Source organism: Pseudophryne corroboree, chromosome 4 (assembly GCF_028390025.1).
Source record: "Pseudophryne corroboree isolate aPseCor3 chromosome 4, aPseCor3.hap2, whole genome shotgun sequence".
Classification (NCBI taxonomy): Eukaryota; Metazoa; Chordata; class Amphibia; order Anura; family Myobatrachidae; genus Pseudophryne; species Pseudophryne corroboree.
Genome location: NC_086447.1, coordinates 268,424,394 through 268,448,421, shown reverse-complemented (window position 1 = coordinate 268,448,421; position 24,028 = coordinate 268,424,394). Strand labels below are relative to the sequence as shown.

Here is a 24,028-nt window from a genome sequence, read left to right as displayed (position 1 = left end):
TCATGATAACAACCAATATTGCGGCTCGGGTACCTAGGGCATATGGTCATTTTTGCCCTTAAAACTCATGGATTCCGCTAGTCCTGTAAGCGTCTGCGCAGCTGTGCGTGTCACGCCTCGCTGTCGGGGCAGTTAACGCTGGATTGGGGAGTGATTAGTCCCTCTGTAAAGTTCGTCCCTCCATCAACAAAAACGAAGATAACTAGTTCCGTGCTGGCTGGAGGATGAGGAACTTGTTTTAGGGCGGACGATATTAATCCAGGATGGCCGGTGTGAGATGGTAGTGCTGAGCTGTCACATACAGGTAAGTAAGGGTGAGGGTTTCTGCTCCTATAATGTGCCAAGCACACTGGCTGTGTGGCGCCGCACTAGCAGCCGCAGGTGTACAGGCTATAGCACTGTGCAGAAGCCGGCAACTCTGTGTAAGCATGTTACAGCACCGGGCACATGCAGCCGTAGGGCACATAGCATGGTAGCACTGGCATTACTTACAGAGACGTCTCTATGTTACAGTGAGCAGGACAATGACTGGTTCTCCTCTTTCCTTATTGCTTTGTGCAGTGTGAGCACCCACCTACCCATCAACCTACCTACCTTACATAGGTATAATATGTCACCCAACATTAGTACATAGGATCTTCCCCAGATGCATCCACCCATTACTGATTATTTGCCATCCATTTTATAACCTCCTTGTGTTTAAAAATCATTTCTGCCATTTACTGTTGGCACTTGCTATAATGCACAATTCTGCGTACTAGCGCGTGATACTGTACATCATTGGTGTGTTCTGTATTGTCTTGTCTCACATTATTTCATCTCAGTGGATTGGTGTTCATGTTAAAGATAATATCTCTCAGTCCTGACTACTGTCCCCGGGGAGATCCGTTTAGTTGCTATAACCTGTCAAGTACAATATGTTTCTCTTCTATGTTTTACTTTTACTATGTCACCCCCAGCGTATGTGCAGGCATTCAGCCCCCCTCCCCCCTCCCAACACACTTTTTTTTTTTAATAGGATTGATTATTTTTCTATACTTCAAATTATAGTTATTTGGGTGTAGCTTTTGTTGGGGTAATAAGGCTTACACCTATTACCAACACCTTAGTAGCCCTTCTGTCTTGGAGAGCAAGAAATCACACTAGACACAGTTGTCAGTATAATACTGCTCTGTCCTCTCTGTGACAGGGAGAGCCTTTAATTTATACCAAAAGAGAAGTGGGCTTATCACATGCCCTCCAATCACAGTGAAGTATAAAATTAGGTAATTATATATACAGGTTGAGTATCCCTTATCCAAAATGCTTGGGACCAGAGGTATTTTGGATATCGGATTTTTCCGTATTTTGGAATAATTGCATACCATAATGAGATATCATGGTGATGGGACCTAAATCTAAGCACAGAATGCATTTATGTTACATATACACCTTATACACACAGCTGGAAGGTAATTTTAGCCAATATTTTTTGTAACTTTGTGCATTGAACAAAGTGTATCTATAGTCACACAATTCATTTATGTTTCATATACACCTTATACACACAGCCTGAAGGTCATTTAATACAATATTTTTAATAACTGTGTATTAAACAAAGTTTGTGTACATTGAGCCATCAAAAAACAAAGGTTTCACTATCTCACTCTCACGCAAAAAAGTCCGTATTTCGGAATATTCCGTATTTCGGAATATTTGGATATGGGATACTCAACCTGTATTCCAAGTTTCAGTGACATAGAAGGTAATATTCAGAAGACACAGTCCCAAACTGTTCCTGGAGTCTGTCTTGTCAAAGAATGAGGCGATTGCTGAAGATCTTTATATCTGTCTTTCTCTGTCTTCTGGCTTCGCATTCTATCTTGTAAAGTATTTAAGGAAATCACTTGTTGTCTCACACATACAATACAAGCAACGATGACCTTATAATATATGTAAAGGGACATTATATATATATATATATATATATATCTATCTATCAGTATTTAGAATATATATATCAGTATTTAGAATATATTGAAACATTAATACAGCAGAAGCATTTTAATCAATATTACTCTTACACTTTCTATGATGGTTTCACTTTATTTGACAAATAGAAATATGGGGTGGATATTCCAGTCTCCTAAAACTTGATATGTGTCTTATGCTGGATATATATAGGTGATCATTACATTTCAGAAGCGGCTTTACTGTTGTGCAGAATGCTGTATTATGAGGCATTAATACTCATTACTCACGTTTAGTCTGAGTATGACACCATATAGTTTGCTTTAGCCTGTTTTGTACTATTGTGTGCTATACTCCGTTGTTTCTCTCCATAGGTATAATATTTCCACAAGTACAAAGGAGCCAAAGATAGAGCCTGAAATGACACTCACTCACAAAGACAGCAGGCAGCGTCGGCAGCACTGCCAGTTTGATGCCTTGAACAGTAATGACCACAACTATCAAGATGTGCTGGAGGAAGGAGAGGGAGAGACATTATTACACGACCCTGAAGTTCCTGCACACAGAGGAATTATAGGTCTCCAAGGAGAACTGGGGAATATCCTCTTGTTGCTCTTTTTATATATTTTGCAGGGGATTCCTTTGGGACTGGCAGGGAGTATTCCGTTAATCCTCCAGAGCAAAAATGTGAGTTATACGGACCAAGCCATTTTCAGCTTTGTCTTTTGGCCTTTCAGCCTCAAGCTGCTATGGGCACCACTGGTAGACTCTTTATATATCAAGAAGTTTGGCCGCAGGAAATCTTGGTTGGTGCCTACACAGTACTTAATAGGATTGTTTATGATTTACCTGTCATTTACAGTAGATGACCTCCTGGGTGGAGATCATGGACCTCAAATGTTTGCTTTAACTGCCACTTTCTTCCTGTTTGAATTCCTGGCTGCCACGCAGGATGTTGCTGTGGACGGCTGGGCTCTGACTATGCTGTCCAGAAAAAATGTAGGGTATGCTTCAACGTGCAACTCTGTGGGACAAACTGCTGGATACTTCATGGGGAATGTTCTCTTCCTAGCACTTGAATCGGCAGACTTCTGCAACAAGTACTTAAGATATACACCGCAGCCTAAGGGAATGGTCACACTCCCAGGTAGATGTCTTACAATGTATATTACTTTCTCTTACATATGTGTGTCCATATATGAAAGAATATTTCTTCTGAAAATGATTTCTTCTTCAAAGCAATGTTTACTTTGGGCCACACTTTTCCTATGTTTCTCTTCAGTGGGGATTTCAGTACGAAGTGCTCCCTGGTATAAAGGCCCAGATTCAATTAGCTGCGGTTATTTACTGTGGGCTAATTCATCTGTCAGGGCTATTCAGTTATAGCCCGCGGCGGCGTGTGGTCAGCACGCAAGCTGCAATTAGCACAGATTTCTCGAGTCTGAGGAGGCTCAAAGAGAAATCCGTGTTAATTGCAATGATTGTGAGTGCTGTGAACCTGTTAATCCATAGCTCTGGGAACTCATCCCAGATTTTGTGGGTAAATGTGTGTGGAAAAGGGACAGTAATTGAATAGCCCCGGGTTTTAAAGCCTTTTCTGTAATTGAATCCGGTCCATAGAAGTGGAGTTGTCTGAAAATGACAATCCATTAAAGAGGACCAGTATCACGATTTAGGAGATCTAAACGTAAACATTTATAAGATCATGAATATAAGAGTATTATATTCATGCTGTCATAGGTGATAACTCATTTACATATAACTAAATGCATCTGCACTGCCTCCTATTGGATAATAGAGCAGTTGCGTAGTGAAAATGGGCCTAATTCAGAGTTGATCGCAGCAGCAAATTTGTTAGCGGTTGGGCAAAACCATGTGCACTGCAGGGGGGGCAGATATAACATGTGCAGAGAGAGTTATGGGCCCTACACACTGGGCGATAATACTCAAAGATATGAACGATCTCGTTCATTAATGAACGAGATACCGTTCATATCTTTCAGTGTGGAGGCACCAGCGATGCGCTCGTTCATCGCTGGTGTCTCGTCGCCTGTGCATGCAGGCCAATATGGACGATCTTGTCCATATTTGCCTGCACTTCTATGGAGCCAGGTGACGGGGGGAGTGAAGGAACTACACTCCCCCCGCCGTCGGGCAGCTCGGCGGCGGATTGGTATGTGCGTAGGGCCCATTAGATTTGGGTGGGGTGTGTTCAAACTGAAATCCTAAATTGCAGTATAAAAATAAAGCAGCCAGTATTTACCCTGCACAGAAACAAAATAACCCACCCAAATCTAACTCTCTCTGCACATGTAATATCTGCCACACCTGCAGTGCACATGGGGGGTAATTCTGAGTTGATCGCAGCAGGAACTTTGTTAGCAGTTGGGCAAAACCATGTGCACTGCAGGGGAGGCAGATATAACATGTACAGAGAGAGATAGATTTGGGTGTGGTGTGTTCAAACTGAAATCTAAATTGCAGTGTAAAAATAAAGCAGCCAGTATTTACCCTGCACAGAAACAAAATAACCCACCCAAATCTAACTCTCTCTGCAAATGTTATATCTGTCCCTCCCCCCCCCCCCCCCCCCCCCCCCCCCCCCCCCTCTGCCCTGCAGTGCACATGGTTTTGCCCAACTGCTAAAACATTTCCTGCTGCGATCAACTTGGAATTACCCCCCTGGTTTTGCCCAACTGCTAACAAATTTGCTGCTGTGATCAACTCAGAATTACCCCCTATATCTCTGCCCAATGTGGTTGGACACATGGGTGGTCAAACACTATCTGTATCAAGCTTAGCTGCTGGATCATTTCTAGTCCACATAAGGTCCTGCAGCGAGGTCTTAAGATCTATTAAGCAATGTAAAGAGTGGAGAAGTGGGCCAGCGAAGAAGTTATCCATGACAACCAATCAGATTCTATCTATCATTTTAAAGAATGTGCTTGATAAATGTTATCTCAAAACTGATTAGTTGCTATGGGAACTTCTCCACTAGTCCTCTCTCTCATCTCTTTACACTGCTTGATGCATCTCTCCACAAAATGTTGTGGAAGGCATGTTTCATGGTTGTGCTACTAGATAGAGAATTTCCCTACAAAGCCACTGCTTGCTTGCACACCTATAGCCTACTTACAAAGCGTCACAATTCTTCTTACATCATCAGATTTTCTCATGAAAAAAACAAATTGTTTGCCTGGGAACCTGAATCCCTGTGTTATGTTTGCTCTTTATGGAACATTATTGAAACAAAAAATGTACACACTACATAGCTAATATGTAATACACTGTGTTTGTCTTTCCAGACTTCTTGTTCTTCTGGGGAGCAGTATTTTTTATAACTACAACTTTAGTTGCACTGCTGAAAAAAGAAAACTCTACTGGAAGAGCTAGTAGAGAAGAGACTCAGAGTGTAACCGAGGCGTACAGCCTCCTGTTCAGCATATTGCGGATGCCGGCGGTGCTCAAGTTTTGTGTTCTGATCTTAACGGCTAAAGTGAGTGCAATGTGAATATTTCTACTTTGTACTAGTTTAATGCTGATATCTGGCCATGTTGTCTAAATTGTATAATGACATAACTGCTTGCTCCCAAACCCTTGCACTCTCCTAAAGTGTGTAAAACCGTTCTTTCATGTGAATTTTTATTTTTTAACTATTGTTTAATTACTTTTAACAATGCCCGGATGAAACACACGCAAACATTCTAACACCGCACAGTTCCCTTGGAGGGAATCGAACCCAAGACCTCAGTGCTGTGAGGCAGCAATGCTAACAATTACATATAACAAAACCTGTGAAAATAAACATACAAAATACGGATTCTATCATGTGATATACAGCACTCTTTTCTTTATTTTAATAAATACACACACATGCACCATTCTGTAACGACAGATACATTTTATTCTGACTTAAAACCAAAATGTGCAGCTTTAAATTACCCGCCCCAAAAAAAAGGAAAATTGTAAACGCCTATAAAAAAAAATGACCGGATTTGTCTATTAAGACAGACCCTTAAAACAAGTTTTCAAACTCCTAATTCAGTATTTGTCTGCTATACTGAAAAAAATGCTGCTTGTAAAAGTGTTCATCCTCTGTGCTGTGGAATCTCTGGCTTTACACGGTTGAGAGATCTTGCCCTGATAATTTGCTTTCTATAGCATCTACCTGTGAATCCTTAAAAAGTACAGCTTTACCTGTATATGGATAATATTCAAATACATTTGATCATGCTGTTAAAATGAATGCCAAAGAACTTCCAAAAAAAAAGTGAAGTTACAGACGTGCACAAAATAAGACACTGCAAAATAATAACCAAGTGTTTGGGTATCCCAGTTAGGATCAATTGTGAGGAAATGGAAGCTTCATCTTACCACCCAGACACTACCTTGGCAAGGCCATCCCTCAAATCTCATTGTCAGAACGAGAAAGAGACGTGAGGGAAGCCCACGGAGAGACCAACTGTCACTTAGCTGAAGCTGTAGAGCTCAGTGGCTGAGGTTGGAGTGAATGTGCACAGTTACTTCAGGTTGTCTAGGAAGTAGCCATTACTTTCATATAAAAAAAGTACATTATAGCAATAGATTATACCGTATGTTTTCTGAACATTAACCTAAAAATAAGGATAATTATACCTGCTTGGAAATATGGTGTATTTTCTTTGTAACGTCTACACCAACTTCTGTGTGTCACTCCTCTCTTACTGCAGGAGTAATTGTATAGTTAGCAAACAAGAGGCTTGGCATATTGTTGTGCCATCCATTGTGTTTTGTAACAAAACCAGAAGAACCAATGCAGGAAAGCAAACAAAGACCTTTTTAATGTCATGTACGTGGCAAGAGGAATCCCTAACAGTTCTTTACAGATTTAAGGTCGGGCTCAGTAATCCTTTTCAAAAATACAGATTTGTGTAAGAACGGCGCTAGAACACCTATTGTGTCTGTAATTACATATCAAACTTGTGTATATGTGTGTGTGTGTGTGTGTGTGTGTATGTGTGTGTGTGTGTGTGTATATATATATATATATATATATATGTATGTAAAAAAGGGCAGTTGCCATTAAGTTAACTGTATCACAGTAAAAAAGGAAATTTAATTAGCTCTGATTGGACACCCCCCCCCCCCCCCCCCCCCCCCCCCTTCTATTAGCCCTGGAGCTGACTCTCATCTAGGATATTTTTCACCAGCCTGAGGCAGTAAAAAATAAAAAAATCCCTGATAATCAGCCCTGTTTCCGTGATTGCTGGCGTGAAAACACATAAGTTCAAGGACCTATCACAGATTCTATGGGGGAATTCAAATGTTTGAAAAGTCGGTTGGGTGCCTGTTTTTTCCTGTCTCCCCCCCTTTATATTTTTGCCCGAAAACTAAACATTTTCTGGCGTAAAATGGGGGATAATTGAATTGGGAGGGGAAAAAATTGCAAAAAAACTCCATTTTTTTTTTATTTATTTTTTTATTCTTCCCCCCCAGATCTTTCTTCTATTTATACAAAACAAAAACAAAAGTACGTATGTAAAACTGCACATAATTCTTATTTCTAAGTGGCGATAACATACATATATAAGGCAGTGTTAAAATGCAAAGGGTTATGTTGCACACCGTCACATTTTATATACAGAAGTCATACATTCAGTGTACAACTCACTACACATATAGGAGTATTGCTTTTCTAATTTTTCATGTAGATGGAAACCAGGGGAGGGGACTGACTACTGACTAATGCAGGCAACCCTAACAGAGCATGATTTCAATATCTCCTTGCTGGAGCACAGGTGTAATAATTACTGACTGACATATTTTATATCCACAGCTGGTACTGAGCATTTCACGCGTGATTCTGTGAGGAGACCTGGAAAACATGCATTGTTAGGGTTCCCTGAACACGAGAGTTGGGAAACATTGGTCTAGTCTATTTGACAACCAAGTATCAGAAGTAATAGGTGACTTTTAAGAACTGGCACCTAGGGAAAAGTGACGTTACTCATACTGTACATAAGCACATTCTGTCACTCTTATTGCAGTTTCAAAAATGAAAACAAATGCTTGTGGTTAGAGCAGCTATTTCCTGCGCATGAGTTTTCAGAAATGTTATTCCTTCCGGCTGTAAAAAAAATATTTTCCAGAGTGTAATTATCCTTTTATAGGTATTTCAGCATGTTTTTTGTGCGTGTCGGATCTACGTACTTAATTTTACAAATAAAGAATTTATTTGCTATGCTCTTTTTGTTGGTAAAGCAGCTTAGGGAGATATCCAATTGGTTCACCGGGGGCTATCCTGTTAGCCCCGATGCTGGCTCTTATTGGGGGATTTGTTTGATTTTGCCTATCTTATATTTTCAGTAATAAGTGCCACTGCATTTTCGCAGCTAGTTGGATGCCCCCTTTGAATCCTGCTGGAGAAAAGCACACTATATAAATAAAATAATTGTTGTTATTGTTCTTACAGATTGGGTTTTCAGCAACTGATGCGGTTACTGGTCTGAAACTAGTAGAAAGGGGAGTTCCCAAAGAACATTTGGCTCTTCTGGCTGTTCCAATAGTACCATTGCAAATATTACTGCCTCTCATAATCAGCAAATACACGGCTGGACCCAAACCACTGAACATCTTCCATAAAGCCATGCCTTTCAGGTCAGTGTGCAACTAACAATGTAATCGCAAGTGTTGTGTTGATGTGAAAGTGATTTCTTTCCTTATACTTTTATTTTAAAGTAGAATATTTCTGCTGGCAATACCTGTAAAAATACACAGGGCCAAGTGTATTATTGATTTCAGATGTCCTTCAAACCTACAGTAGACCGCAGGCTGCTTCCCGCACTCTGGGCCATCTCTTAGCATTCATAGCAAACCACAAAGCTGTCCTCATACTGCACTAAGGCAAAGAGGCCTCCCTGACTATGCAACCCTGAACCTTGTGGTTAATTGAATCTCTTCCTAATTGTATTATCTTTTGCTTTATCATGGAGTTATATCCATTTTTACTGTACTCTGTATATTATTACAATACGAAAGTGCTGTGCTAGCCAAGCCTTCACCATTATGTTGATACACTGGACCAGACCTCCCCCCTCCCCATACGTGAAAAGTCAGACAGCACTGACGTATAGCATATCCATGCTTTTCATTATAAGGAACATAATGCTACACAAGTATTGCACACAGTCCAAAAAGCCATAAAGTGCATATAGGGCTTGTTACTACTCTCTGGAATATAGTCGCATACAGAGGCCAAGTTAGCCATGTGTCTACCTTTTCCTATACGACTAGAAGTGATCTTATTGATTTAGACCAGGGGTGGGGAACCTTTTTTCTACCAAGGGCCATTTGGATATTTAAAAAATCCTTCGGGGGCCATACAAAAATTATCAACTTAAAAATGAGCCTGCCCCCAGTAGATATGTCCCCAGTCAGTTGTTATGCCCCAGTAGATATGCCCCCAGTAAGTATGCCCCTAGTCACTTGTTATGCATTAGATATGCCTCGTCACTTGTTATGCCCCATTAGATATGCCCCGTCAGTTGTTATGCCCCATTAGATATGCCCCGTCAGTTGTTATGCCCCATTAGATATGCCTCGTCACTTGTTATGCCCCATTAGATATGCCCTGTCACTTGTTATGCCCCATTAGATATGCCCCGTCAGTTGTTATGCCCCATTAGATATGCCCCCTAGTAGCGACGCTTACACACACACACACACACACACATTTATAGAAAAAAAACCCACAATACTCACCAGCCCCGCTCCTGCTTCCAGACTGTTGCCCTCCACCTGACCGCTCGCTCAGAACTATGGGAGAGAAGTCATGACGTCTCTCCCATAACACTGCACAGCAGCACACACACACTGCCAGAGCCGGAAGGCGGAGCTCAGGAGTGATCTCCTGCCTCCGGCTGCTACTGATGGCAAGAAGCCAGGCGCCCAATAGTGACAAAATCTCAGCAGGCGCCCGGCTAGGTGAGCCTGGCAGGGCCGAATCACGTGGCTCTGCAGGCCTTATACGGCCCTCGGGACTGAGGTTCCCCACCCCTGATTTAGACCTTCATTGTGTGTCACGGCTGCTTTCAGATCACACTAGTGACGATACTGGTCACACTGGCTGAACTCACTGGTGTTCTTGTAGATTTATTTTCACTATTTGTTTTTAGTGTTCATTTATGTGAATATGCAAGACATATTGCACTATAGTGGGAAAGTACAGTATAATGCAGCAAACTTGAATTGTTTTATTGTAAATCAGGTAATATTTGTATATGTCTGTATGAGTATGCCCACTAAAAACACAAGATTTCAATACCTTTTACATTTTAATACTTTTACAAGCTATTATTATGTATAGTTTGTAATAAACGTGCCGTAACTTTAGATTGTCATTTTTCTTAAAATGAAAAAGTAATCTCTTAGGCCTCCAATTAATTTACATAATTAGGGGCAGATTTATTAAAGCTTTGAGAGAGAGAAAGTACCAACTAGTCAGCTCCAAACATATTTTACAGGCTGTGGGGTAGATATATTAATTGTCATTATGGGGTACGGTGGGGGGGGGGGGGGGGGGGGGGGGGGGGGGGGGGGGGAGTGGTATCAGTGCACGTTATGTGCACTGATACCGCTCCCCCCCCCCCCCCCTTCCCCATGTATGACAGCAGTGGTGTGCGCCCAGTGATAGCACCCATCATTATCGGCGTTGCTATATTTTTTTAGATAGCACGCTGATAATGCAGGGCAATGTAAGAACAGTCAGTGGCACTCACTGTTCTGACACCTGCAGCTATTGATTTCGACAGCTGCAGGTGTAGATGCCCTATCACTACAGCAGGGACAGCGCGGTCCCTGGCTGTAGCGGGAGTTGACTCCGGGCAACCAGTGAGATCTCGCCAGGGGCGTATCTACCCATTGGCCAGGATGGCACTTGCCAGGGGTGCCGGCTGAGGGGCGCCACCCGGCAGTGTCATCCGTGGCCATGGGTAGAACCTAGTGTGCCCCAGTCCCTCTGAGCAGTGCCTGGCAAGGACGGAGACTCGCACCGCATCTACTTACTGTTAACAGCTCCGGTGCTCAGTACCGCACTACAATAAGGACGCTCTAAAACTACAGCTCCCAGCAGCCCTTGCTGCCTGGAGCTCCCGGCAGCAAGGGCTGCTGGGAGCTGTAGTTTCTTTAGCGCTTTATCACGGTAATGCGGCACCGAGCACCGGCGCTGTTTACAGTAAGTACATGCGGTGATACCCGTCCCGTTGCAGCCGACCAGTGTGAGACACCGGGCCACAGTGCTTGATGAGTGGAGGGCGGCGCAGCAGCTCCTGCAGGTCCAGCTGGAGGGGTGAGGAGCGGCCGGGAGGTGACAAGCGTCATCCCCCCTGCCCATGGAAAACGCTCTGTTCAAATGGATCCTTTTGTGAGTAGGGGCACACTGCACACTGTGGAGAGAGGGAGGATGTACAGTGGCGCACACTGCACGTTGTAATAGTAAAGAGAACACTGCCCAGTGGAGGGGAGGGGGGGGTGTAATATGGAGAAGAACACACTACCCCAGTGGATCCCAAAGTTTTTTTTTAATCACGGCACCGCTAGGCCTAAAGTTTATTATTCAGAAATTTAGAAGAAATATTACGTTAAGTAAATAGTGTTTATATGTCATCCTTAGGGTCAGTTATGTGGTGAAGGACAGGATTTGCTTCTGTTTGTTCACATATTGTATGATTGGCAGCCACCAGCACTGGTATTACCTACTACATTGACCATAAATACTTTCCCGGGCAGGTTAATAAATCATGGTAAATTGCTGCTGCTAAACACTGGCCACAGGGCCTGATTCAGACTGATTGCTGCTGTGGGCACAGCGGGCAATTATCGATTGACTGTGCATGGGTATGCACCACAATGCACACACGTGTCACCAAACAGCAACAAGCTGGTGCGAAAATTTTGATTGCACAGCCATTCACAAGCTGATTGACAGGAAGAGGCCATTTGTGGGTGGTAACTACCCATTTTCTGGGAGTGTCAGGGAAAACACAGGCGTGCCCAAGCATTTTCTGGGAGGGTGTCTGATGTCAGCTCCTAACCTGATCAACCTGTTCTTTTCGCACTGTAGGAGTTAGTCCTGGACTGCACACACTGTAAAAAACATTCAGTGGTGAGTGAGTTATAAACGGATTTGCAGCTGTCCGCTGACTGAGGGATATTTTACACATGCAATCACACACTTGCACGGGCGAATTAACACTCCCCCTTGGGCAGCGACTACCTGATCGCAGGACAACCAAATTTGTAGCACAGCGATCAGATCTGAATTAGGCTCACACTGTAAGGAGCACTACTGTGTGGCATAATGGGTATAAGGAGCACTACTGTGTGGCATAATGGGTATAAGGAGCACTACTGTGTGGCATAATGGGTATAAGGAGCACTACTGTGTGGCATAATGGGTATAAGGAGCACTACTGTGTGGCATAATGGGTATAAGGAGCACTACTGTGGGGCATAATGGGTATAAGGTGCACTACTGTGTGGCCTAAAATGAGTAAGGGGCACTACTGTGTGTTGTAATTTGAATTTGTGGTACTATTTTGTGGCCAAGCCCTGTTTTCAGCACACACGCCTTCCCTATTTCAAACATGGGGGGGCGCCCATCCCCTTACTTTGCCAGGGGCGCTCCGACTCCTAGATACACCCCTGGATCTCGCATATGCGCATTGGAGCCAACCGGGCAGGGAGGCACAGCGCATCACCACTAAGCTGATCGCCAGACGGAAGAGTTTACACTTCCCTGCTATTATACTAAAAAAGTAGTGTTTTTAGTAAAAATGTTTAATGCCAGTGACATGCCTAGTACTAATGGTTAACTCCTCCTTTTTGAGTGTGTGTTTCTCTGAAGAAAAGTACTTTTGCATTTTCCATTCAGTATTACTATTCAGACTTATTTACTTATAATAAGTAATAAGTAGGACTAATGCTTAATATTAAGTTGTTCTTATTTTCAATATCATCTATATCTGAGTGTAATATATATATATATATATATATATATATATATATATATATATATATATATGTGTGTGTGTTCACTCTAGGAGTGAAAAGGGGCAGGGCGCCGGACGACTCCGGGGGCACATGTGTGCACGAGCGGCCGAAATGGGGGCGCGGCCACGCAAATTAGGGGGCGTGGCCATGCCTCCATCATTTTAGGGGGCGGTGCGGCCCACAGACGCTACTATAGAGAGCGTCTGTGGCCGGCGTCGTCACTGTTGGGGGCATGCCCAGCACCTCCGTCGGTGCTGGGCTTCCCCCAGCCCTCTCCCAATGCGTGAATGGATGCCGCGCGCATGCGCACGGCATCTATACACGCCGGGAGGGCAGGGAGCGGGCGGCTGTTCTAGCAGGGCGCCGCAAAAGGGGCAGGGCGGGTTTTGCCTGTTAAATAACAGCATAGAGTGAACACTAATATATATATATATATATATATATATATATATATATATATATATATATATATATATATATATATATATATATATATATATTAATATATTTAGTCTATCTACATCTATTCAGATGCAATAGGAATAATAAGATGTAAAAAAATAGTTTTATTTAAAAAGTTAAATAAATGAAAGCCTAATAACATTATTAATATTAGAAAGCATTAAAACATGGTTGATCACGATTTCTAATAGGATTCTTTTTTTTAGTTTTTATTTTTTTTCCATTAAAACACTAATGTAAACCCCAACCTGGTTTAATCCAAAAAAAAAAAATTTTTGTTTTTTTTTCCATACACCTCACATTCTCTGCCTGCTTTCTCTTCTAATATAAATGCACATTATTTGGTTTTATGCAAAATGGATGTTTCCAATTTCTCTTGAAGGTTGATTATGGGCCTGGAATTTGCCTTTTTAGTTTGGTGGACTCCAAAAGTAAGCCACGATGGAGGGTTTCCTATTTACTACTATGCTGCTTTGTTGCTGAGCTATGCCTTACATCAGGTGACTATACTATTATTTTCATTGTCCATCTTCACTCTCACAGACTCCATTTTCAGGCCTTGTTCTCTGTTTCTGTTTAAATAAATTGTGACCCTTAATTTAAATGACAATTCTGAAAGTGTAGTGTTAGCTGTTATTTCTCTACCGTCTGTTCCATGTTATTGTAAGTCATTTTGTTTGTGTCCTGATTCCCTCAGTATACTCTGCTGCATAGCATGTTTGTATGTGTATATATAGTTAGTTTATGCAGAGTGCAGAAATGTGGGAGAACCGTAAACACCACTTGTTCTTAACGGGTGTAGTATGTTATGCCGGCGGTCGGGCTCCGGGCGACCAGCATACCGGCGCCGAAATCCTGACCGCCGGCATACCGACAGCTGGGCGAGCGCAAATGAGCCCCTTGCGGGCTCACTATGCTCACCACGCTGCGGGCACGGTGGCGGGCTATGCGCTCCACGCTAACTATTATCCCTCCAGGGGGGTTGTGGACCCCCAAGAGGGAGAAGAACTGTCGGGATTCTGGCGCCGGTATGCTGGTCGCCGGGAACCCAACTGCCGACAAAGTGAAGACCACCCATTCTTAACTACATCTCCCTATTTAAAACTTTTATTTGTAAGTCTTTATTCAAAAAATCTTAAAAATGAAATAATCTAACTTTAGTTCTAATAATGGAGATGGTCTAGTCACTGTTTTGTAAATGTATCATTGTATGCAGTAAAACAATATATACATTTGCCATTGTTCACAGAGCTGCCTGTCTGCTCATTGTTTGTTTGCAACCTGTGACTTAGTACAGAGGATGGATGTTCAGCAGACCTATGCCAAAACTTGGTGGCCAACACTAAGCTGCATGGGGTGAAATACAGCAATTTTCTAATTAACTTGACCTGGCAAGCTGGATTGTGAGCAATGTGTGTTCATTAGGATATTTTTGGCAGGGTGCTGATCACTAAGGAAGGCACATTTTAATTTAGAAAGACAACATTTTGGTTGTGATGCTTTGCTGCAGCTATGTTAGTACTAAAGTATACAGTATATCATATTTAGATCTTTCACATTCAACTGGTCTTGGTCCTTTTAGGGCCCCACAGTCCTCGCCACATGTCATCCGACCACTCCTGCTCCTCCAGTACCCACCATACCACAACACATACCCATTTAATACTGCACAAAGTAACTAGACAGACCAGCGTGCAGCCCTCCAGCAGAGAGGGAGACAACCACACTAGCCAACAGAGAACGAATGCGGTAGCAGCAGTGGGATCAGCAGGGTTATGTACAGACGTGGAGGCTACAGTCACCCCAGTCTACTACCACTGTGCATGCACTACACCCCAGTCCCCACATTCACCCACTAAGGACAGGGGATCATGTGCCCACCACAGACGCTTACCATTGTACCCCATACCTTTGTAAACTCTAAGGCAGTCCCACCAGCCAGAGAGCCATTCTTCTGCAAACACTAAGGCAGTCCCACCAGCCAGAGAGCCATTCTTCTGCAAACACTAAGGCAGTCCCACCAGCCAGAGAGCCATTCTTCTGCAAACACTAAGGCAGTCCCACCAGCCAGAGAGCCATTCTTCTGCAAACACTAAGGCAGTCCCACCAGCCAGAGAGCCATTCTTCTGCAAACACTAAGGCAGTCCCACCAGCCAGAGATCCATTCTTCTGCAAACACTAAGGCAGTCCCACCAGCCACAGAGCCATTCTTCTGCAAACACTAAGGCAGTCCCACCAGCCAGATTGCTGACCGTATCTCTTCATGATCACACTGCCTCCTGCCATTCACACAGTTCTGCCACACAACACAGATACCCAGGAGCACATCTGATTCTGTTCATTCCAATCTCCTCTCCCTTTACCAGTCCTGGTGCTGCCCGAAGAACCCCCCCACCCCGGTTCACCCAGCACCTAACGTCACATTGTCCTGCCAGCAAATTAATCACTGCCTTGCTTTCTCACAGCCAGTAGCAGATCGATGTGGGCAATCAGTCCCCACCTAAAACATAGATCTTTGGGTTTAATGTCAAGTCACTTGTGCGCAGTGATGTTATTGGTTTGGGGTTGGGGCCTGCGTGGAGGAGGAGGCTGACGGCCACATACAGCATCGGAGGAGTGTCCCAATCAGTGCAGATTTTTCAATGTGTTAAGTTCCCTAAAAAGGCAGGGTGATGCATTTTTCTGTCTACATAATTCTGCATGGTGTGGCTAAACAATAATAGGGAGTCTAGTTAGTTTTCAGCCTGCTGTATACTTTGTTTTTTACATTGTATTATACATCCATATTTCATAAAATGTGCATGTATGTTTCCTATCCTATGGTCCAGATATAAAATTGTAGTCTCAATTATTATTTTTTGCTTCATTCTCTTTGATAATATACTTATTTATTTTTAAATATGTGGTAGATTTTGCTTAGCGTCTGGAAAAAACTAATCTAGCTCCTCTCCCAAACTACCTTAATCTAAGATAACAAATGTATTGTTACGAAACATCGTTTATGGCCTTTATTCTCTTCTCTTCCAGATTACATTATATAGTATGTTTGTGGCAGTCATGGCTTTCAATGCCAAAGTTAGTGATCCCCTGATTGGAGGAACCTACATGACTCTTTTAAACACAGTGTCTAATCTTGGAGGGAACTGGCCAACTACAATGGCTCTTTGGTTTGTGGATCATCTGACAAGTAAAGAATGTGTTGGAACAGATGGACAGAGCTGTGTTGACCATGAAGCTGCTGAGGTAAATGGCTATATAAACCATTACCTATATATTTATCTTCCTGTAATACTGTATGTGTTCTAGTATATACCAGTCATATTACAGGTGTTCCAGAACTGGAATATTTGTTACAGCATGCACCAGTTATATTACAGGTATAGCAGAACTGGAATATTTGTTACAGCATACACCAGTTATATTACAGGTATAGCAGAACTGGAATATTTGTTACAGCATGCACCAGTTATATTACAGGTATAGCAGAACTGGAATGTGTGTTACAGCATGCACCAGTTATATTACAGGTATAGCAGAACTAGAATATTTGTTACAGCATGCACCAGTTATATTACAGGTATAGCAGAACTAGAATATTTGTTACAGCATGCACCAGTTATATTACAGGTATAGCAGAACTAGAATATTTGTTACAGCATGCACCAGTTATATTACAGGTATAGCAGAACTGGAATATTTGTTACAGCATGCACCAGTTATATTACAGGTATAGCAGAACTGGAATATTTGTTACAGCATGCACCAGTTATATTACAGGTATAGCAGAACTGGAATATTTGTTACAGCATGCACCAGTTATATTACAGGTATAGCAGAACTGGAATATTTGTTACAGCATACACCAGTTATATTACAGGTATAGCAGAACTGGAATATTTGTTACAGCATGCACCAGTTATATTACAGGTATAGCAGAACTGGAATATTTGTTACAGCATGCACCAGTTATATTACAGGTATAGCAGAACTGGAATATTTGTTACAGCATGCACCAGTTATATTACAGGTATAGCAGAACTGGAATATTTGTTACAGCATGCACCAGTTATATTACAGGTATAGCAGAACTGGAATATTTGTTACAGCATGCACCAGTTATATTACAGGTATAGCAGAACTGGAATATTTGTTACAGCATGCACCAGTTATATTACAGGTATAGCAGAACTGGAATATTTGTTACAGCATACACCAGTTATATTACAGGTATAGCAGAACTGGAATATTTGTTACAGCATGCACCAGTTATATTACAGGTATAGCAGAACTGGAATATTTGTTACAGCATGCACCAGTTATATTACAGGTATAGCAGAACTGGAATATTTGTTACAGCATGCACCAGTTATATTACAGGTATAGCAGAACTGGAATATTTGTTACAGCATGCACCAGTTATATTACAGGTATAGCAGAACTGGAATATTTGTTACAGCATACACCAGTTATATTACAGGTATAGCAGAACTGGAATGTGTGTTACAGGGGTGTAGTATGGGTGACCGGTGGTCAGGAGACCCCCTGGTCAGCTTACCGACGCCGGGATCCCGGCAGCATACCGACGCCGGGATCTTGGCTGGGAGGGGCGAGTGCAGCAAGCCCCTTGCAGGCTCAGTGGCGACCTGCGGTCGCCACAGGTTTTATTCCCACTCTATGGGTGTCGTGGACACCCACAATTGGAAATAGTCCCTGTTGGTCGGCATGCCAACCATCGGGATAGTGAGGGGTCGGGATGGTGGAGGAGGTCATGTGACTGTCTGTCTCCCGACCACCGGTCACATGAATACCACCCGTGTTACAGTATAGATCAGTTATATAACAGGTGTTCCAGAACTGGAATATGTGTTACAGCATACACTAGTTATATTACAGGTATATCAGAACTGGAATGTGTGTTACAGTATATACGAGTTATATTACAGGTGTTCCAGAACTGGAATACCCCTCGTCACCCGGCTCCATAGCACTGCATGCTAATATGGACAATCTCGTGCATATTGGTCTACATGCATAAGCGACGGGGCACCAACGATTAACGAGCGCGGGGCCTCGCATCGTTAATCGTTGGTGCCTACACACTGCATGATATGAACGAGTTCTCATACACTAATGAACAAGAACGTTTGTATCGTGCATTTTATCTGCCAGTGGGCCAGATCCTGACCAGGGCCCAAGTGTAGTAGCGTGTGATTTGCGGTTTTGTGGTACTGCTGCTAGATTTACAGCAGCGACTGGTTTTAATTTAAATCTAGCGGCTATATCACCAATATTGCAGGCTAATACACTTTAGCCCAGGGCTTTGTGACAATGGAGGGTCATGTGAGTGGGAGAACCAATGGGAAGACTACAGCATCTGGTCCTTCCACTTCTCATTCCGCATCTGTTTTAAAGAGGTTAATAAAATGGTGATACAGCTCCAAAACCGTGTAGACTTACTGTGACAAATGTAAGAGAAGTTATTTAAAAGTCTAAAACATAGGCAGGATTGGGAGAAGTGAGCTAACATAAACTAAAAACCATACATTCTCCAACAACATTGCATAAAAAAGCACAGAGAAGTAGCATTTTCATATGAATATGATGTTTACTATTCCCTTTTTTTTTCTCTCCTTTTGTTTTGCAGTCTTGTTTAAAATTAGGTGGCACATGCGTGACTACACTAGACGGTTATTTTGTGGAGGCTATCGTGTGTGTGGTCATCGGCTTCAGCTGGTGGTTCTTTCTGGGACCAATGTTTAAGAAACTGCAGGATGAAGGGCAGTCCTCGTGGAAGTGCAGACGGAGGAGTTTCTGTTAAAACTGTATTGGAAAAAACGTGGAACGCCTGCATTCATTTCTGCCAGTGAAGAGTGGATCACACAGCGCCACGTTTTGTCCAGAAAACGGGATATAGTGCAAATGCTGCGTTGTTGTCAGAAAGTGGGTGACCCACAAGACTTGTGTGATTCCTGCTCCATTTGTCCTCATTCATATCTGTATATTTGCACCGCAATGCATATATCACAGGCAAAGAGTTTATTAAGAGAAAAACAGTGGTTACACTGAACGATTCAAAGTGATTTCAAATACAACTTATTCCAATTTGAACAAGGAGAACTTGTCATTAGGATTGATTCTCTATGCCCTCTCTCGTCTCCACCAGTTACCAATGTTTTACCCCCTGTATATGCACAGCAGGTGCCAACAAACTTAGCATTTTATGAAAGAGAAGATACATTTAAACCTTCTGTCCAGCATCACCAATTTCAGGGTTTTTCTTTCTTTCTTCTTTCCTATTGAGCCATAACTGTTCTTTATTTTTCTGCATTCTGGGATAGATTATGAATAAACAATCCTGTTTAGTTATTACAAGTCATTGGCAGTATCTACTTACGAGGCAGTAGCATAACAATGAGCATTGCATTGTTGCATTTTAGGGCTTGTAAATAAATGTGTCTGCAGCAGAATGGTGAAAATGGCAGAGATTGCGGTTAGCGTCATACTTCCAGTGTACAGAAACGCATGTTTGTAGCTTACAGACATGTCACTACTTCAGTAGCTTTTTACAGCTTGGGTTTATGACTAGAATGGTTCACGTTGATTTCCGTGGACCTTGGTTACAGCAGCTATGTTACCTGCTAGGTGAGACACTAGATGCAGAGGGCTGTTGAGTGTTAAAGCATTGGGAAACCGGTTGTGTACCAGCAGCGAGAAGACCCCATTAACATTAGTAATATGAATAAATAGTAGATATCTGCTTCTTTTTACCTGCACATATTTAATTTTTTAGCTATCTTATGGTATTGCAATTTTATATTTTATTATTATTTCCTCTCCTGTCAGTTATATCTGACTGATATGACTCGTGGTCTGGGACTATAATACTTGCCGCAACATGTTACTGTAGTCCCAAACGCACTGATAAATATTTCTCAAATGGAGACTCTAAATAAAGTATACAGTATACAATATGTATTATTAGACTGGCCATGTAGGTACTGTAGCAATGTAGCCTTACACCACATGCTGGAATTGTCCATTGTAACTGCTCTAGTTTATATATACAGGTATATCTGTTATTTGTGATTTGCAGAGCAGAACATAAAACGCTGTCATTGACGGCAGCTGAAAATATATAGTATTTGAGCACAAGAAGGTAGATTCTTCTTCTAACTGTCATTTTCATAAGTTTCTGATACTTTTCATATTTCTACGTTATACGTCATACCTATTTTCCAGTTTGTACAGACATTATACTCTGGGTTTCCATTTATCATTATGGGCTGGGACCAGATACTCCAAAGGTTATTTTATTATCATTTCTGTGCTTTTGTATGCTTTTAAAAATATTTATAAGACAAAACAATGATCTTATAACACTATATAAATTTCTTTGTTTGAAATAATCTTTTAATTATGAAATTGAACATTTTGTATGAACAGGAATCATTGGTTATATGGTCTATTTTCCTAAAGTGCTTGATTGACTGTAAACTTCAAATCTAAAAGGGTGAATCTTTGTTCTTACAGTGAAAATTAATATATGACTATTAAAGAAAAACAAAGATTGTCATTTATATGTGTCTTGTTTACGTTTGTGTTTCCAGTTACGGTTGTTGTTTTTTTTTTATTTTTTTGTTTTTTCTACTGGCGTGTTTGTGGGTTGTTTGTTTGTTTTTTAGCACCTAGATATGTACCACTGATCTATACAGTACACAGGAGAAAATTATAATTATTAAATTAAAATGTTTAATTTTTCACACACTAGTTAACGTAAGTACATAATAATAACAATGTATCACTTTTTAGTTTACAACAGTTCTCTTACGTCTTAGAGGATGCTGGGGTCCACATTAGTACGATGGGGTATAGACGGGTCCACTATGAGCCATTGGCACTTTAAGAGTTTGAGAGTGTGGGCTGGCTCCTCCCTCTATGCCCCTCCTACCAGACTCAGTTTAGAAAATGTGCCCGGAGGAGCCGGTCACAGCTAGGGGACCTCTACAGAGCTTCTCTGGTAAAAGTTTATTTTTAGAGTTTATTATTTTACAGGGAGGCTGCTGGCAACAGCCTCCCTGCTTCGTGGGACTAAGGGGGGGGAGTAGTGTCCACCCTGCGGGGTCTGAGCCACTATCTCCGCTGACAGGACACTGAGCTCCTGAGGAGATCGCTCACCCCGGCAGCATGCCGCCAGCCCCTTACAGAGCCAGAAGATCAGTGGCGAGTCAGTCACCGACCCCCCCTAGCAAGAGGGGAGCCGGTGTGAAGATGACGGCAACAGGGTATGGAGCGCAGTACTAACTGCACTCCGGGACTCAGCAGTACATAGTGCGGCGCTGTGAGGGGCGCCCTGAACCAGCGCCTACACCCTACACTGGCCTCTCAGCCTGTCAGGGTCCCAGGATCGCTGCCAGCACAATTCCACAGGCCAGTGTAATCTCCAAAAGAGTGGGAAGACAGCGCCATTAAAGGGGCGGAACTTCTCCACAGAGCGGACCCAGCAGCGTTCAGCGCCATTTTCCTGCCTGCAGAAACGCTGTCAGTAAAGAGCAGTCCCTCCATATCAACTCCAGCTATCCCTTACGATACCAGGGGGTTGTAGAAGAGGGGGGAGGCTGTGTACAGACTGTGTAACCTATTAAGGTGCACAGTCAGCGCTGGTTGGGGTCTCCCTATACCTTGAAAGCGCTGTGTGTAGGTTGGCTCCAATCTCTGTGTCGCTCTTGCCATTCTTGGGGGTGAAACTCTGTCTATCCTCCGTGTGTGTGTGTGTGTGTGTGTGTGTGTGTGTGTGTGTAGTGTCTGGGTTCTCCATTTAGCTATGTCCAGGGACTCTGTGTCATATGCTGCAGAGGATATGTCCTCTCAGGATGATCTCATTCCATGTAATCAGGATTGCACTGGTTTTTTTTTAGCGCAGATACCAGCAAGGGAGCCTGAATAGTTATCCTCTATCAAATCTATGATTTCTCAGATTTCTACTAGGGTTGCACAGAATGAATCTGCAACTCAGGTTTTACAGAACTCTATGGCGGTTTGGTCCGGTTTTGTTACCTCAGGTCTCCCCTCTGTAGGTTCCCACAAATGTGCTCTTGCCCAGATTATGCAAGATGACCTGGATACTGATTCTGACAAGGCAGACGGTGATGGGGATGTGCTCAGGGGGGCCGCATCTCTTGCTAAAGGGGTGCAGTTGATGATAGAGGCTATAAGGGATGTGTTGAATATTGCTGATACAACACCTGAGCAGGTTGAGGAGGCTTACTTCACTGACAATAAGAAAGCCTCGCTAGCCTTCCCTGCGTCCAAAGAATTAAATGCTATTTTTGAGAAAGCATGGGAAAACCCGGAGAAAAAATTCCAGATCTCTAGAAGGGTTCTGGTTGCTTTCCCCTTCCCTGAGGATAGGAAAAAATGGTAAAACCCACCCATAGTGAATGCGTCTGTATCCAGACTCTCGAAAAAGGTGGTTTTACCTGTTCCAGGATCTACCGCCTTAAAGGAGCCGGCTGATCGCAAAATTGATACTAGCTCAAATCCATATACATGGCTTCAGGGGCGATTCTACGTCCCACTATTGCCTGTGCATGGATTTCCAAAGCCATAGTACAGTGGTCAGGTACGTTACTTGAGGATTTGGATACTATGGATAAAAGAGATGTTGAATTGTTTTTACATAACATTCAGGATTCTGCAGGATTTATGGTGGAATCCATGAAAAACCTGGGTTCCATGGCTGCAGGGATATCTTCCATGTCTGTCTCAGCTCGTAGGGGACTTTGGCTGCGCCAGTGGTCTGCCGACGTGGAATCCAGGAGAGGTGTGGAGACCCTACCCTACACAGGTCATGCTATCTTTGGGGATACGTGGATCTCCACGGCTGCAGTGGGTAAGTCACCTTTTCTTCCCTCAGCTGCACATGCTGCAAAGAAACCTTTTACTTCAGCTGCATCACAGTCCTTTCGGGTTGCTAAAACAAGAAAGGCTAAACCGTCCAACACCTTCTTTAGAGGAGGTCGACCAAAATCCAAGAAACCTGCTGCTGCAGGTTCCCAGGAACAGAAGCCTGCTTCAGGCACGCCAAACTCCTCAGCATGACGGTGGAGGTTGGAGGCCTGGAGATAGGGCCGGTGGGGTCGAGACTCAGACATTTCAGTCACGTCTGGGTGTCGTCTGGCCTGGATCCCTGGGAACAAGATATTGTGTTCCAGGGGTACCGTCTGAAATTTCAAGATCTCCCTCATCACCGATTCTTCAAATCAGGCTTGCCAGCTTTGCTGGCAGACAGGGCTATCCTGCAAGGAGCCATCCAGGAGTTGGTGTAGGCACAGGCTATTATACCAGTTCCTCCTCAGATGCAATACAAGGGTTACTATTCGTACCTTTTCGTAGTACCGAAACCGGATGGTTCGGTCAGGCCCATTCTGAACTTAAAATCACTAAACCCCTTTCTGAGGGAGTTCAAGTTCAAAATGGAGTCTCTAAGGGCGGTGATATCAGGTCTGGAGGAGGGGGAATTCCTGGTATCCCTGGATATCAAGGATGCGTACCTCCACATTCCGATTTGGCCGCTGCATCAAGCTCCGAT

General features: G+C 42.9%; 1 protein-coding gene across 1 annotated transcript; it reads left to right on the top strand.

Moving 5' to 3' along the window:
* The first annotated feature begins 79 nt into the window (after positions 1-79).
* On the top strand, positions 80-21,017 carry SLC33A1 (solute carrier family 33 member 1). Its single transcript, XM_063916115.1, has 7 exons — positions 80-304; positions 2,325-3,097; positions 5,256-5,446; positions 8,402-8,586; positions 13,823-13,940; positions 16,468-16,683; positions 19,085-21,017. The coding sequence occupies exons 2-7, from the start codon at positions 2,371-2,373 to the stop codon at positions 19,256-19,258; spliced, it is 1,611 nt and encodes a 536-aa protein (XP_063772185.1). The 5' UTR covers positions 80-304; positions 2,325-2,370; the 3' UTR covers positions 19,259-21,017.
* The last annotated feature ends 3,011 nt before the right edge of the window (positions 21,018-24,028 follow it).

Bases quoted from the DNA above. Each gene is read 5' to 3' on its own strand.
- SLC33A1 (XM_063916115.1), top strand. From the start codon at position 2,371: ATGACACTCACTCACAAAGACAGCAGGCAGCGTCGGCAGCACTGCCAG. The intron at 3,098-5,255 runs GTAGATGTCTTA...TTGTCTTTCCAG, and splicing joins GGGAATGGTCACACTCCCAG to ACTTCTTGTTCTTCTGGGGA. The intron at 13,941-16,467 runs GTGACTATACTA...CTTCTCTTCCAG, and splicing joins TGAGCTATGCCTTACATCAG to ATTACATTATATAGTATGTT.